At 47.0% G+C, this 16,717-nt stretch overlaps 1 protein-coding gene across 1 annotated transcript in view; it reads left to right on the forward strand.

Annotated features, from left to right (window-relative positions):
• Nucleotides 1-4,421: 4,421 nt before the first annotated feature.
• LOC147673664 (cytochrome P450 2B1-like) overlaps nucleotides 4,422-16,717 on the forward strand; it is a 151,717-nt gene continuing 139,421 nt past the window's right edge. The window contains exons 1-2 of the mRNA XM_086947590.1: nucleotides 4,422-4,479; nucleotides 4,571-4,862. Of these exons, the coding sequence (XP_086803716.1) occupies nucleotides 4,668-4,862 (195 nt within the window). The 5' untranslated portion in view covers nucleotides 4,422-4,479; nucleotides 4,571-4,667. The remainder of the gene's footprint in view (nucleotides 4,480-4,570; nucleotides 4,863-16,717) is intronic.

The raw sequence follows: 16,717 nt of genomic DNA on the forward strand, positions 1-16,717 counted from the left end.
AGGCCCGAGCCCGGTCCCTCAAGTGTCACACACCACCACTTCACGTTTTCCGTCCCCTCCGGGACCCTTGCCTCTGAACATATCGACCTCGTGGGCCCGATCCACTACTGGCCCGCGCGCCCAGCCTGGGCGCCATCTTGGACACTCCGCCACGAGGCCGCGTGGCCCCCGATCGACCCCAACCCTGGACCTGGCCAGGCCTCAGACATCCCGGCACCACCATCCACCCAGGAGGTGAGCGGACTACTAGGCAGGTCAATGGGAGAAAGAGGTGTCGATGGTTCTCCCCCGCCAGGTGCCGCTCGCCCACAACCTCCCCGGGCGCTGGCTCCACCCCCCTGCTGGGTGTCTGGACCCCTTCATCCCGGACCCCCCAACCTCCAAGTGCGAGGGTCCGGACATCAAAGGGCACCAGCCCTATAACTGGGGCAGCTCCAGAGCAGGAAGGCAGTTGTATCCTGGAGTCGAGAGACGCAGTGAAGAACTCATCCTTGACGGACTACTGGCGCTGCCGTAGCCCTGCCTTGCGAACCATCGTCCTGCCTGCTGGCGCTACCGCAACCTTCGTAACCTTCATCGTCGTCGGGACCTGCTGGCGTGGCCGCGGACCGTTTGTAACCACCATCTTCATCGGGACCTGCTGGCTCCGCCGCGGACCGTCGCTTCCTTCATCCATCTCGGGACCTGCGGGCTCCGCCGCGGCCCGATCATCTAGAACGCCGAGCTCGAGGATTGAGAGCTATTTTCATCTATTGGTAACAAGACTGTCCCGCTACCCTTTTCCCAATCCAGAGACCAGAATCGAGGGGACCCCTGAGTCCAGACCTCCTTGTATCATTTTACCGTACCTAAAGAATTGCTGATAAAGTATCGTTGAACCTTATCCTGGTGTGGAGGCCGTCTGTGGGGGGGAAGTTACTTGTCTGTACGATCGCTGGAGACGGCTCTCCCCGGAGACCTCTCCCCTTATCCTCGGCCGACCCTCCCGGTCCGTCTAACACCACCCGTAACCCTCAAATGTTCACAATAAGCCTGAAAGTTAAAATCTTTTTAAATGCATAATTGTTGGAATGAGTGAATGTTCAATATCATCCGAAATTGCACTTTCCCACTTATTTTTATCGGAGCTCAGAGTGACAGTCAAATACACAGCTGGTACTGTGTTCTTCACTCGTTATTCCACTTACCATGTCAGCCACTTAAATAAACAAACTGGCAAGCCAGCCCGAAGCACCCACCACATCGACCCTGAAGTATCACCTCACAGGGCTATCAGTGCTCTAAAACAAACTCGCTTTACATTCCGTGTTCAAACAAGGAGGTGCAAGCTGGCTGAAAAGTGTAAACCTTTTATTCCAAACAAACATTTTAAATTTCGGTGAAAGCATTTCAGCTATTCAAACATTTAAATTAGCCGAGTAAACCGGAGATGAAAGGAGCAACAAAATAATGCATAGCGCGCGCCCACCAAAACGCACTGCAGAATGGTGAACGCGCCCACAGCATCTGGATTCCATTACAGCACCTCCCTGACAGCTCCTAATTGATATTTATGGACGGCCGTGCTCGTAACCACACAGAAAATGCCACAAATGGCGGACGAAAATTACATATAGCCTATCGTGTCAAGGCTACTAAAAGGACAGCACAGCGAAGACGAATCACTATGCAGATGCCATAACAAAAGCACGCGCACTAAGGAATCTATCTGGCCCGAGCCCTAAAGAAACCTTTTTTTTTTCTTTTTTAACATAAGAGCTCGAAGCTCCGCCCCACTTCGTGGTGACGTAGGCCGAGCCCTAAAAAGTAGGGGAGCGGACTCGGTTAAATGAAAGACGTAGGTGCACGCCATGCCCTGCTGTTCCCCGCCCTCTTCGACCACTGATTTTAACAAACTTGCTATACATTAAATACAAAAGAACAGGTTTGCAATCTTTTCATGCAATGCAGCGCAGCAAACCAAATTTGCTGCGTCGTGTCAGAGATAGAGCATAACAGCTGTATGCCTACTGAGATGTGTCCCTGTTTTCTTCTCTCCCTGCGCTGGCGCACTTTAAGCCGACTTGCACCATGCACACACTCTTCCACTATAGTGCCAGGATGTCTGCATGATCCAAGCATACTTTTTCTATAGGACCCGGACCCCCAGCATTGTCCCCGCCTCCCCCTATCTGACATTGACATGCAAGTCCACAATTAAATCACCATGAGATTTGAGTGGGTAAAAACGGCCATGTTTACTCTTTCACTATAGTGCAAGGATGTCTGCATGATCCAAGCGTACTGTTCCTACAGAAAGGGGAGCCTTCCAGTAAAAAGAATATTCTTTAATATTTTTGCACTTTGCATGAGTACTGTACGGTGCAGCCCACGTACCACCTCTGGCATGCCCCCTTGATGGGAAGTAAATCAAAGTAGTGCATTGTGCTACTTTGTATTACTTTGTGCAAAATGTTAGCAATCTGGGACTACCTACATCCTTTGTATATTTTTCAGGACCCTATCTCAGACTGTGTGGGATACAATTTTTAAATAATGACTTGCATATTCACAGTGCTTTAAGTTACAGGGTCGGACCTTGTAGCTCTATGAATACCCATGTCCCTCTTCCTCAATGCACCAACCAGAGTTCAGTTCTGTGATTGGTTACACACAGACATCTGAAGTGGATACACTGCAAAATATTTGCTGTGATTGAGACCACATCTCCGGTGCAGCCCAACGCACATCAGCGAAGACCTTTGTGTGTCCTGGAAGCTGCAGGCGCTCAGAATAAGATGCACAACGGGTTTAGGTGAGGGTTGAATTGCTTTTTAGCCCAATGGCTGTTGCACGCCTGATCTGAACCCCCAAAACAGATACACTTCCCAAGGTGTTTTTTGAGCTGAAGTTATAATAGCATATGACACCCGTACTGTAAAGATTATGTTTTAAATGTTCGTAGGATTCTAATCAAAAATTATATTTCAGATTTTTTCCATTAAATTTTATAAATAGTTTTTTAATATTTCTATAGTTTATTAAAGAAATGTAAAGTTTGGATGTATTTAAATGTATTTTACATTACAGTGGTTGAATGAATTTACAATGTTTTGAATCATATATATGTCTATGTTCACTTAAAAATGTAATATTTATCAACTATTAATTGTTACTAGATTTACATGTTGAGACAGCGAAGACTGGGAGTGAGAAGAGATGGCACACAGGACAATGGAAAATACGCACTCATGCCTGTAAAACTACATTTCCCAGCCTCACCTGCAGAAGCCCAGCCACTAGAGGACCAGCACAATCAGACACACTTCCACATATCCACCATATCTTGACCGAGTATCCCACTCACCAAACATACCAGTGCCCGGTTTTCTGATGATGAGATGCAGCACTGGGGTACATCCACAATAATCCTCTAGCTGAGATGACAAACACTATAAAAATGTGTGGCTGGCAACCCCGCTTCTGATAATACATGGTACAGAACAGATGCGGAGCAACCTTCTAATGCGCACTGTAGCAGCATTGCATGGATACAGCCCAACAACATTGGGTTGTAAGACAGAGTAGGGCGGTATCGGCTTGACAGCCAAAATATTATATGTTGGGTAGGTGTAGCACAAGGCTTCACCTGCTGCTACCTATGCTTCAGCCAGGGCCCCTGGATTTATGCAGCAGAGAAACAACGAATTATGTGGCGAGGTTAACTAAATCAGCAGAAAGAAAATGCAAACGTTGAGGCTCCATTACGTCCCTATTTTATCAGTGTTACAATGTTAACACTATCTGGGAAGAGGCTGTACCGCTTTAGTATCAGTTAAACACATAAATACCGTTATCAGCTAAAGAAAGATGACCTGTCACTATGCGGTAAAGGGCCAGTCACAGTGCGGCAACACGTGTGGAAGTATGTTTAGTAACTTTTTGATTCATGTGAACTGGAAACGAACGTAAGTTAAATTCTGCAAAGTATGCAGAAGTTGAGGGATTATGTGGCAGGTTTTGCAAAACCGTAATTATGCGGAAAATGCCAGGGCTGCACAATCACTGAATACCAGTGGCCCTAACTGCAACTGTCGTGCACCCGACACTTTTTATAGCATAGTCTGGGCTGGTAAAGCTTTGTCCAGGAGCAGGAAAGCCGCCCCCTCTCCTGCGCAGGCTGGAGCTGCCCTCTCTGGGAGTTGCTTCCGTAGAGTTGTCTGTGCCATCGCCTCTGTGCGAGAGGGAAACGCCCGATGCCTGCTCGGTGCCTGTGTAGCGCGTGTTACTGCACCAGAGCCAAAATGTTTGGCATTGATAACACTTATTCTCTTGTTTTGCAGATACCTGTCAAGTTCTTTTCGTTTAGCATTGGCTCTCGAGATCACGTGGCTTAAATACTTACGCGCCCTTATATTGGACTTTACGCTGGGAAAGTTGGTTGTTCGGTGCTGAGAACAAGCGGCGTTGTCAGTGCGCGTCTGTTTATTCCAGCCTGCGGTAACTTCATTATTGGGCCCATTTTCTGACTTTGTGAATACACTTTGCGAAATTTCTATTTCTTATTGTGCCATTTGTGTTTCTATCGCAGGTGCCGTCCTGGTCGAGTTTATTTTTATTTAATTGTTTTTGTTGCTTCGGGCTGCGCGCTTGCAGTACGCAGTGAGCGCGCGCGCCAGGACCCGGAGATGGCCTCTCTCGCCTGGGCGGACTGTCCGGCCTGGCTGTCGGTGCTGCTGGGCGGAGGCGTCCTCCTGCTGCTGCTGGAGCTCCGGAGGCTGTGGTATCCCTCGCGCCGGCGACCCCCAGGGCCCGTCCCGCTGCCCTTCCTGGGAAACCTGCTCCAGATCAGCCGTGGGGACCCGTTGCAGGTCTTTGCTGAGGCAAGTGATCACAGACGTGCTTAAAGCGAATCAGGTAGACCGGTGGGTTAGAGCGCTGGCTTCAGACATCGGTGGGCAACCTGCAGGGCATATGTTGTTGTCAATTCATCCTGTCCATCCACTGCTCCTATTTTAGGAGCTTCCTTTTTCGTTGTCCTTATGCTTTTTTTCTCGTGTTTTCTTTCACTGGTTTGCCCCCCCACCTGCCCAATCCTGTTGCTTCTTTTCCTTCGCAGATCGGCTTTAATATTCACCTCCTTTAACAGCCCTCGCGACGTTTCTGTTCCGTTTTATAACTTTGCTCATGGTGTCCCATTATTTAAAAAAAAAAAGTTGAAATAGAAACCGACATTCTGAAATGTAGCAAGGCTTTTAAAATGATGCTTCACAAGGTATGTTGTCTATCAAGCCAGGCGAAGTGTGGCTCAATGGTTGGAGCGGCAGACCCTGATGCAGAGGTCTAGCCCGGGACCAGGGTTCAATTCCCCGCCTCGGCGGGTCTTGGGCTCAAAATTCCACGGACCTGATAATTCTCGCCTCGGTGCCTATTCCAATCATGGAGTTCCACTCTGCAACTCTGGGCAATAGCTTGCTTAATCTCCACAACGGCCCCCACAACGCTAAGGATGCCTGGCCTCCACCTTGGGGGTGCCCAGGAGTGGACGCCTCACAGGGAAAGCCAGGATGGGTTCCACAGCGGTATGAGTACAAGCGCCTTGAGACCCTTGCAGGTGAGTAGTGCACTATACTAGTATCAATTTACATTTTACACCATGTCCTCTTATTTTTTTTTCTTTAACTTTCATTTAATTTTCACTCTCCCAGCTCCCTCGCCATGCCCTTCTCATTTAAACATATTTGCAAGCCTCTGGCCAGTGAGTCCCAACAGAGCACACTACAGCCCAAGCACACAGAAAGGCCTGATGTTGGGGACTGGGCACGCGCCCTGCACATGGCCAGGCCAAGGACCAGCTGATGCCGCTGGCCTCAGGCAGCCTCTGCTTGGACGCTTTGTTTCAGTTTCTTCAAGTGTTGCTCCTTGTGTGCTCTTGACAAAATAATTTCGTTCACCAAAAACGTTATTCTTCATTATTGCGCATGAAAGTGCTTCCAAACATGTGAGTTCAGACTGCAGTGCAGTGTGCTCGTGCCCACATATTTTATTTCACCAAAACCTTTTTCTTTGTTTTCGTGCATGAAAGTGCATTCAAATATGCGAGTTCAGAATGCAGCACATAGGCTTTTTATACACGACTTTAAGCCTTGCTGAGCAGAGGCTGTGCTGCTATTCAACCAGGCTAAAAGGCATTGACCTTGACAACTGTAAATGTAAATGTTTGTGTACTTGTATAGCGCACAGCTACCCAACAAGGGTCTCCCGGCGCAGGTACTCATACCGCTGGGGAACCCTTCCTGCCCTTCCTGGCTTTCCTTGTGAAGTCTCCACTCCTGGACACCCCCATGGTGAAACCAGGCATCCCCAGCACTGTTGGCGGCCGTTGTGGAGATTAAGCAAGCAGAGTTGCAGCGTGGGGGCCCATGATTAGAATAGGCGCTGAGGCAAGAATATCAGGTCAGAGGAATTTATGAGCCCGATACCCGCCGAGGCAGGAATCGAACCCTGGTCCCGGGCCTGAGCTCTGCATCAAGGTCTGCCGCTCTAACCATTGAGCCACACTTCTTCACACTTCAACGCCAGTAGCTTAGGATTTTCAAGACCTATTGGCTTTGCCAATACTTGGCTTTGCCAATACTTGGCTTTTTGTTTTTTTCAGCACTCCTTCAAAGTGCATGTGTTTTCTAGTGTGCCTTTTCCCTTACTCACAACACCCACTGACTCCATTTTGCTCGCTCAAGCTCATTTACAGTGATGAAGTGCATCAGGTAATCAGTCTCAGGACACCTACTCCTGCTGATCATCAACTAACATCCTAACTTTCTAGGCAGCTTAACTTCTGTCCTGAGAATACGCCCCGAATGCTAGAGGTGGGCGAGCCAACAAATTTACAGGGAGAGCTGAGCCAGAGCCGAGCGAAGGGTCTGGCTTGGATCTTAGAGCCCGTGCACAAGCTGAGCCGACCCTGTGGTGCGGGAGCCCCCGTCCTGCAGCCTGGCGAGGGTCCGGGTGCCCGTGACGGGGTCCATCGGGCCAAGGGAGGCTCCCCCAACCTGGTTGGGATCAGAAGCAGGGACCATGCCAGGTGGGAGGGTGGCTGGCTAAGTCCTTTCCACTGCGTAGTAAGAGTTTGGCCCCCAATATGTGTTATGTATACCATACGAAAAAACACGTAAAATATGATAAAGTCTCTTCAAAAATTAAAAAGTGTATTTCTTTTAACGTGTGGTAGCTTTGACATTACAGAACAAGCATTTGCAATGCAATAGGTCTCGCATTAGGAAAGTTTGAGCTGTTGGTATTGTAAATGACACATTTTATATTTATCTGTTGGTTTTGAAAATACCAAAATTAATAGCTTTGTCATTTACAATGCCAATAGTTTTAACTTTCGCAAATGTGACACCTATAGCATTTGTAATGCAATATGTGTTGTATTTACGTGACTTAGATGTTGAGTGCAGTGTAATTATGTGGCGTGTAATTATGTGGCACTGAGTGGTATTTGGAGTGCATGTTGCATTGAGTGCAGTGTAATTATGTGGCGTGTAATTATGTGGCACTAAGTTGTATTTGGAGTGTATGTTGCATTGAGTGCAGTGTAATTATGTGGTGTGTAATTATGTGGCACTGAGTTGTATTTGGAGTGTATGTTGCATTGAGTGCAGTCTAATCAGTAGAGTGTAATCATGTGGCGTGTAATTATGTGGCACTGAGTGGTATTTGGAGTGTATGTTGCATTGAGCGCAGTCTAATCAGTAGAGTGTAATTATGTGGCGTGTAATTATGTGGCACTGAGTGGTATTTGGAGTGTATTTTGCATTGAGTGCAGTGTAATTATGTGGCACTGAGTGGTATTTGGAGTGTATGTTGCATTGAGTGCAATGTAGTTATGAAGCATAATTATGTGGCACTGAGTGGTATTGTGTGGAGTGTGTTGCATTCAGTAGAGTATAATTATGTAGCATATAATTGTGGCACTGAGTGGTATTGTGTGGAGTGTGTGTTGCATAGGGTCCAAACCATGAGGCGAGCCCTCACCACCCCCCCATGACACTTGCTTGTTGTTTATGAACTTCATGTTACGCAATCACAATCCGGCCCTTGAGCCCAGGCTCCTTCCTGCCAGTGAGATAGATCAAAAGAGACTTCTTGACTGTGCACAGACAGGCAAAGGGAAAAGAACACAACCCTTCTGAGATGCAGGGAGGTTACGTTTTAAATAAATACTATTATTGTGGCGACTCGTTACACATTTTTGCCAATACTAATATTGCATTGTGAGTACAGAATGAGTTCTCTTCCATGACCGGTGTTTTTTCCCAGCTCCTCCTGTCTGATAAGGGTCTAGCAAGACTTCTGTGAGCACACTGCTCGCCCCGACCCTGCGCGGCTGACTGGTATCAGAAGGTTCGACAGAAAGAACATTATGCACAGATTCTGCTACAAAATATATCGGCCAGAATAAAATACATACTACCAAACCAATATGACTAAGAAAACAATCTGAAAGTATGTATAGGCAATTGTATATTTATTATGCTTAACATCTACGTACCTTGAAGATTGTCAAGGTACATGTAGTTGGAGGTAAGAACAGTGCATCCATACTGGTCTATGTATACTCGCTTACCTTCAAGATATTCCGTGGCAGGATATTTAAACTCACTACTCCGTTATGAAGCTTCCCAGAGTCTATGGTAGGAACAAATCGCACTTCACCTCGCCTGCTTGCTGTTGGCTCTGAACTCACCACACACTAAGTGCCCCAGAGAGGAGGGTGGGAACGCCCCGCCTGCATGCCATTGAGTGCTGATGAATTCCTCGCGCAGTGATAGGAATACCCATCCAAGTGTGCGACAAAGACTACTGTGTTGTGGTTCAGTTTGACTATCCCTTGTCAAAGAACACAAAAATGTGTGGACCCCGAAGAATGTTTCCAGGAGAGGGGAAAAAGGCCCCAAGGTTTTGCATAGGGCTGGTCCCTGCTTCCCTTTCCTGTCCTGCAGTGGAGAACTGAGGCGGGGAGATTTACTCTGTTCACAAAACTGGGACCAATCCAACACCATGCCTGATGACTCCGTGAGCTAAGTCAACCCTTCTTAAGAACTGCGTGTGACTCGTGGGCACCGCTTTGGATGCTGAAGGTCCAACTCAGCCTTTCATCGTTCTGAGGTAACAAACACTTTAAAGCAGCATCCCCTAGCTTGTGGGTGTGCCCTGCCCATCACGTCTTACTGCTGCGTCCAGTCAGCAGCGGCCCCACCCACGTCCCGAAACTTGGGGGGGCCTTTAAAACAGTGGGGCGACGTTCCTCCACGTTAATGGAGGAACCACCTCTGGATATTCTTATGGGGAGGAATCTGCACGAGGGCATATCAATAAGAAAACGGAAGGTGGCCTCAGCAATTACCAGTGGCGGGGATAAATTCAAGCTTTCTACCTATCACATTGGATTTTCCTGCTAATAGCACCGGCGCGCAACATCAATAGCAACAAGCACCAACTACCCGGGAAATAAAAACATTGTTGAAGTTCACAAAAGTAATCATTGATGTGAGCGGCAAATGAGAAATGAGCATTAATCAATCAATGATGCGCTGGCACCAAAAAGACGATATTCAAACGCATACCCCTAACATTATCAGGCCACCCCAAAAAATAGTAGCTCAAAGCGCCGTCGTCTTTTTTAGGGTGCCATTGAATCAACTTACAATATGTCTAACTAATTCAAACATCAATTACACAACCTAACACGCATTGGCTGCGCGAATTCGAGGGTGCCTACCGCTCTTGCCCCCAAAAGAAATCACCGCCGCAGCCCTGCTCCGTGAAAACCGGAAGTCAGGCACTTTTGGCCGAGACGGGGGCGGGGCCTGCAATCCAGCAGGAAGTCCCGCCCGCCGCCGCCGAGGAAGCAGTGAAGCCGGCCGACTCCGGCCAGCGCTGCAGAGGAGACACGGAACACTCTGAAAGAGCCCGGTGAGTGGGAGGGGAGGGGAGGAGAGGGGAGGGGGCTGTACGCGCGTGTGTCTGTTCGAATGTGTCTGTGTGTGTGCGCGTGGGTCTGCGTGTGTGTATGCAGTGTGTGTGGCTGTGTATGTGCGCATGCGTGAGTGTGGAGTGTGTTTGCGCAAGGGAATGAGACACGAGAGGGGCACGGCGACGTGCTCGCCCACGAGGTGAAATCCGCGTCTGCGCTCGTGCACCCTCTCGTGTCCACTTTCCCAAATACGGGCAACATTAGTTGTCTTTGCTGACAGCTTTCAATGCGTGTTTGCGCAAGGGAATGAGACACGAGAGGGGCGCGGCGACGTGCGCGCCCACGAGGTGAAATCCGCGTCTGCGCTCGTGCACCCTCTCGTGTCCACTTTCCCAAATACGGGCAACATTAGTTGTCTTTGCTGACAGCTTTCAATGCTTTCGCATTGAAAGCTAGGTCAGCTCGACCTAAAAACGTATTAAAGTTGATAGTTTTGTACAGCTGGTACGCTGAGCTCACATGCTCGAAAGTGCTCTTCATACGCGATAAGGTAGGAAAAAAGAATGTTGGTGAAATAAAATATTTGCCTAAGATCACACAATTTAAGCAGGGATGACCCAACTTATCAGGCTTTTCCAGTTCCACTCTGTACAAAACAGCCAGTAAATGGGTATCTATTTGTCATTCCGTATGTTGAGGCTTTGTTTTTACTTCTTGGTGCATTCTGCAGTGTTTATAATGTAGTGTGAACTCAACCCGAAAGTATTCAATTGCTTTACCTGAGCACCAGTTACATTAAACAAGGCCATATGCATTATTCATAGCCATGGGGCGATTACGTGATTTGACCAGGATCACACGATACCGAGCCAATGCCCAGACTCAATCCCGGTTCCCGAGTTCTGTAGCTGCAACTCTGCCAGGAACTCCCCACCCCCGGCAGAGGGAGGGAGTGAGGCAGACGCCACGTGAATGCTCGGCTCGTTTTGGGCTCGAGGGTCCAACATGACCTAAAGCTGAGCCAGACAGAGCCCGGCTTCAGGCTCGAGCCTGGCTCCAGCTTTTCAGTGGCTCGCCCACCTCCAGATGCTGTAGAGGTGGCACACCCGCAGCACCAAACTGAAGGCAAGCTAGGAAAAGCTTCAGTCGTGTTTACTGCGGGACAAAGGTTGTCTGTATTTATTTTTACTATTCATGCTACATGTACCTTTCACTTCGATGAGGCGTAATAAAGGTGTAGGGCAGCAAGTCCCAGCACACAATCTTGTGCAGCCCACGTTTGAGATCGATTTGTCAACACGTGTGTTTGCTGTCGATTTTTTTTACCGGTCTTCCGGGGCTGCAAAGCCTGTTTCCGTGATGGCATGGGAGAAAGACCCACATGTGAACGTGGGAAGGGAAACAAAGTGCGTGCAAGACATTTGGATCAAAGTGCAAGGTTTCTACTTCCTCTTGTGCCCATTATAAAATGTTCATTCTAATTTTATGTGTGTTGGTACTATCTATAGCAGAAAGCAATACATATTTTATCAGCTATACGTTTCTGGAACTCAAAAGCAATGTCTACAAGCTTTGTGTAATTAAAACATAAAGAGGTCGTATCGCAAAAGGACGTGTAGCAAAGTCTAAAACCTCCCAAAACTATAAAAGTACACTTAGCCTACGCGAGTCACGTTGATTTTTCTCGACTCACCCGGTTGCACTTGGATATTTGGCCTCGTTTGAACCGGTTTTTACCTTAAGCTCAGACCTGCACACGTGATGAATGCTCTTCCTACTCCCTACAGCGATGTAGGCCCCGAACTGTTGTAGGCGATCCCTAGCACAGACACTGTAAGCTCAAGGAGACCACCACGCCTCTTTGCTACACTTTAAAAACATTCCTGGCAGCCATCTTCCTTGGCAGAGAGCCAGTCATATGGCCTGGAGCGTGCCAGAACGATCAGCGTCGTGAACTAAAACAATACATTGACTGTTCCCGCCTGTCCACCTACAGCTTAATCTACTTTACTTTATTATTATCAAGCGTTAAAAATGCAAACCGAAAAAAAGCGAGAAGGCGCTATATACAAATAACGAAACTACCAATAACGACATATACAGAGCAAAACTTAATACAACACATAGAAGTTCTATAATGAACTCCACAGTCTAACACAAAATTAAACAGATACAAGTACATATTGTGAAATCTAAGCTATCTGGTATGGAAAACAAGTTAAACGCACAAGATGATGGACGGAATGTTGCACAATGGCAAAACATTCACCCCCAGTCACAGATCTGGGTTTAATCCATCGTTATTTTGCCCACCAAGCCACCCCAGTTCAGACCCAGCCATATGCAAATCAGTCTTGACCCAGGGCCAATTAGAGTGAGGCAAAACAGAAGAATTACCAGCATACCCATCACCAAGGGTTACCAGACCACTAAGAGCGGCACCTGCGCTCTTACTATGTGTTATGCAATACTGTCTTTCCTCTCGTAGGCTCCTGGGCTACCTGCCCACCCACCACAGGGAATGTGGTAATGCTGGGGAGATCCCTCCGACTTGGGAATCAGGAGGCCTCCGTCAAGATCTCACCCTGCTCCTATGTTGAGATCCGGTGCAAGTGCCCTGCTTCCTCAGGTATACCCTGGGCAATGAGGGAGGGGCAACCAACGTTGCAGCACTTTAACCCCTTGCATGCAGCAGACGGCCCTGGATGTCCAACGTCACCGTAGGCATGTGCCGAGGACGGCCGGCAGCCAGGAACCCCCACCAGGTATGCATCCAACAAGGAGGGTTGTTAGAGTGAAGGAGTTAGGTCCTTAGCAAGTGGAGAGGCTGGACCTTAGCTATAGTGGTTGAGAAAAGAGAGTGCCTCCCACTTATATTTCAGAAAGCTCTTACTTATGAGCAACACATCCACTCGGATTAGATATGTTCGGTATGTTTATTTATACCATAAATTCAACCATCAATTCAGAAAATTCTGTACATTTCATGTCAGACAAAGAACACCAAATAATTAGCTCAAATTTTGAAACATACAAAAAGAAAAAATCACAAATACATCTACTGTACACAACAAAGCATGACATTAATTTTAGAAAAGTTCACAAAAAGTCAAAAAATGAGAACTACTTTTTACAGTAATAAACAAAGTCACAAATGAAAGGGGATATCACGATACATCAATTCATCAATTGTTGCACAACACTCGTTTTTCTAGGGTCGTGTTTGTTATATGTCTTGGATGCCTATTAGTTCTATCCCCTTTCTTGCCGACGCGTTTCGAACTTCGTACATCAGTTACGAGTTCTCTTCAGGGCCTTGTTATTACTATATGCCTGTGTGTAGAAAGGAAACGCTATTTAAAATCCAATCTTGGGTCTCATCTCCTAAGATCACTTAGGATCTACTGCACTATTTAAAAAAAGGGACGATTTACCTGGACAGTGGCCGGGTTTAACATATGTCTTGTTCTGGGTCATTGAAATTTCAGTCTGGAAAACGTTAAAAAACCAGTTTTAGAGTCAAGTACCAGTATTCACCCTGCAATCACATCGCATAGACGTTACAAGACATACCTTTAAAGTGGTTTTTGGTGCGGCGGGGCATCTCCCTAAGGTTCGGGGAAACTTCAGTCACCTGGGGGAGGGGCGAGGACGGAGTCAGTACAAACAGATTGAATCTATGTAGAAGCCAAAGCAAGTGGTTGTGGGGCTTCTCTTACCTCGTAAGGTGCCCCCTGGGCTTCGGGAGTGTTTTACTTTGGACCTAAGTGGATCAGTGGATTTTCCGTCACTGATCAACCGTGCCGCGTAATGACTCACAATTATTCTCCGGTCACATAAGCTATTGGAAAAAGGGAGGATTGGTATTACATATTGTTCCCTCTACAAAGCAGCCCGTCTCAATTGGGCGTATATTGTTTTCGCTCACCTCTCGCTCAGCGGTTCGCTTTCCAAATGACTCAATGTCGAGGGCGGCGGTGAGACTGCCCCGAGACTAAATGTGGTCACATGACCTTGGGTATTCTGGGAGTTGTAGTTCTAGTTACTCGCATGCATAATCCTGTAGTCCCCATTCCTCAAGGTGGGACCATAGGGCCTCACGGAGTCCTACTCAACCTGTGCTTCATAATCTGGACACCTCGGACAGAGTGTTCAATCCGTTTTGAGCGCTATTGAATTTTAAGATCAGATACGCCTCTTTCCTTAACAGGGTCTCCTCTATATCAATCGGGCCTTGGTTGCCTGATGGCGCTATCGTACAAAGTACGGTCCATTTGAAGTCCGTTTCACTGTGCTCTAGGTCGAGGAAGTGTTGGACCATGGGGGCGCTTAACACCTTCTTTTTTATGCGTGACCTGTGTTGGGTAATGCGACTATTGATCTGTTGTGTCGTCTTCCCTATATAGAGTTTCTGGCATGCGCAGGTGATAGCATATATCACGTTGCGGGTTCTGCAGTTAGAGAATCCATTGTTTTGATTTTTGACACCCCTATGTTCGAATTCGGACCCTTCGATTGTGGACTCACAAGATATACAGTTTCCACATCTATGGTGGCCTATTATTGGCTTGAGGCCCCATATTGACATGAGATCACTTTTGGGCTTGGGGGTCAACACATCGGCTCTAATAATACTTTGGCCAATACTCTTGTTCTTTTTATAGGCGAATAATTCAAAGAAAAGGGCACGCCATACTCCCAGGGAGTGCTTACTTGAACGAACAGTTAAGCCAGAAATGGACAAACTGGTTTGTGTGTCAACCTTTGGGCCAGACACACATAAAGTGAGGCAAATGGTGTTGAAAAATTGGCATCTTTTGGAAGGACTTGAATGTCCGTTCCCGCGACCGATATTCGCCTATAAAAAGAACAAGAGTATTGGCCAAAGTATTATTAGAGCCGATGTGTTGACCCCCAAGCCCAAAAGTGATCTCATGTCAATATGGGGCCTCAAGCCAATAATAGGCCACCATAGATGTGGAAACTGTATATCTTGTGAGTCCACAATCGAAGGGTCCGAATTCGAACATAGGGGTGTCAAAAATCAAAACAATGGATTCTCTAACTGCAGAACCCGCAACGTGATATATGCTATCACCTGCGCATGCCAGAAACTCTATATAGGGAAGACGACACAACAGATCAATAGTCGCATTACCCAACACAGGTCACGCATAAAAAAGAAGGTGTTAAGCGCCCCCATGGTCCAACACTTCCTCGACCTAGAGCACAGTGAAACGGACTTCAAATGGACCGTACTTTGTACGATAGCGCCATCAGGCAACCAAGGCCCGATTGATATAGAGGAGACCCTGTTAAGGAAAGAGGCGTATCTGATCTTAAAATTCAATAGCGCTCAAAACGGATTGAACACTCTGTCCGAGGTGTCCAGATTATGAAGCACAGGTTGAGTAGGACTCCGTGAGGCCCTATGGTCCCACCTTGAGGAATGGGGACTACAGGATTATGCATGCGAGTAACTAGAACTACAACTCCCAGAATACCCAAGGTCATGTGACCACATTTAGTCTCGGGGCAGTCTCACCGCCGCCCTCGACATTGAGTCATTTGGAAAGCGAACCGCTGAGCGAGAGGTGAGCGAAAACAATATACGCCCAATTGAGACGGGCTGCTTTGTAGAGGGAACAATATGTAATACCAATCCTCCCTTTTTCCAATAGCTTATGTGACCGGAGAATAATTGTGAGTCATTACGCGGCACGGTTGATCAGTGACGGAAAATCCACCGATCCACTTAGGTCCAAAGTAAAACACTCCCGAAGCCCAGGGGGCACCTTACGAGGTAAGAGAAGCCCCACAACCACTTGCTTTGGCTTCTACATAGATTCAATCTGTTTGTACTGACTCCGTCCTCGCCCCTCCCCCAGGTGACTGAAGTTTCCCCGAACCTTAGGGAGATGCCCCGCCGCACCAAAAACCACTTTAAAGGTATGTCTTGTAACGTCTATGCGATGTGATTGCAGGGTGAATACTGGTACTTGACTCTAAAACTGGTTTTTTAACGTTTTCCAGACTGAAATTTCAATGACCCAGAACAAGACATATGTTAAACCCGGCCACTGTCCAGGTAAATCGTCCCTTTTTTTAAATAGTGCAGTAGATCCTAAGTGATCTTAGGAGATGAGACCCAAGATTGGATTTTAAATAGCGTTTCCTTTCTACACACAGGCATATAGTAATAACAAGGCCCTGAAGAGAACTCGTAACTGATGTACGAAGTTCGAAACGCGTCGGCAAGAAAGGGGATAGAACTAATAGGCATCCAAGACATATAACAAACACGACCCTAGAAAAACGAGTGTTGTGCAACAATTGATGAATTGATGTATCGTGATATCCCCTTTCATTTGTGACTTTGTTTATTACTGTAAAAAGTAGTTCTCATTTTTTGACTTTTTGTGAACTTTTCTAAAATTAATGTCATGCTTTGTTGTGTACAGTAGATGTATTTGTGATTTTTTCTTTTTGTATGTTTCAAAATTTGAGCTAATTATTTGGTGTTCTTTGTCTGACATGAAATGTACAGAATTTTCTGAATTGATGGTTGAATTTATGGTATAAATAAACATACCGAACATATCTAATCCGAGTGGATGTGTTGCTCATAAGTAAGAGCTTTCTGAAATATAAGTGGGAGGCACTCTCTTTTCTCAACCACTCCAACAAGGAGGGGGCACTGTCACTGTGATCTGCGGGGAGACTGTCTCGGTCTTCCCCATGAGTGAGCAGAGCAAA

This window comes from Lissotriton vulgaris, chromosome 12 (genome assembly GCF_964263255.1).
Source record: "Lissotriton vulgaris chromosome 12, aLisVul1.2, whole genome shotgun sequence".
Lineage (NCBI taxonomy): Eukaryota > Metazoa > Chordata > Amphibia > Caudata > Salamandridae > Lissotriton > Lissotriton vulgaris.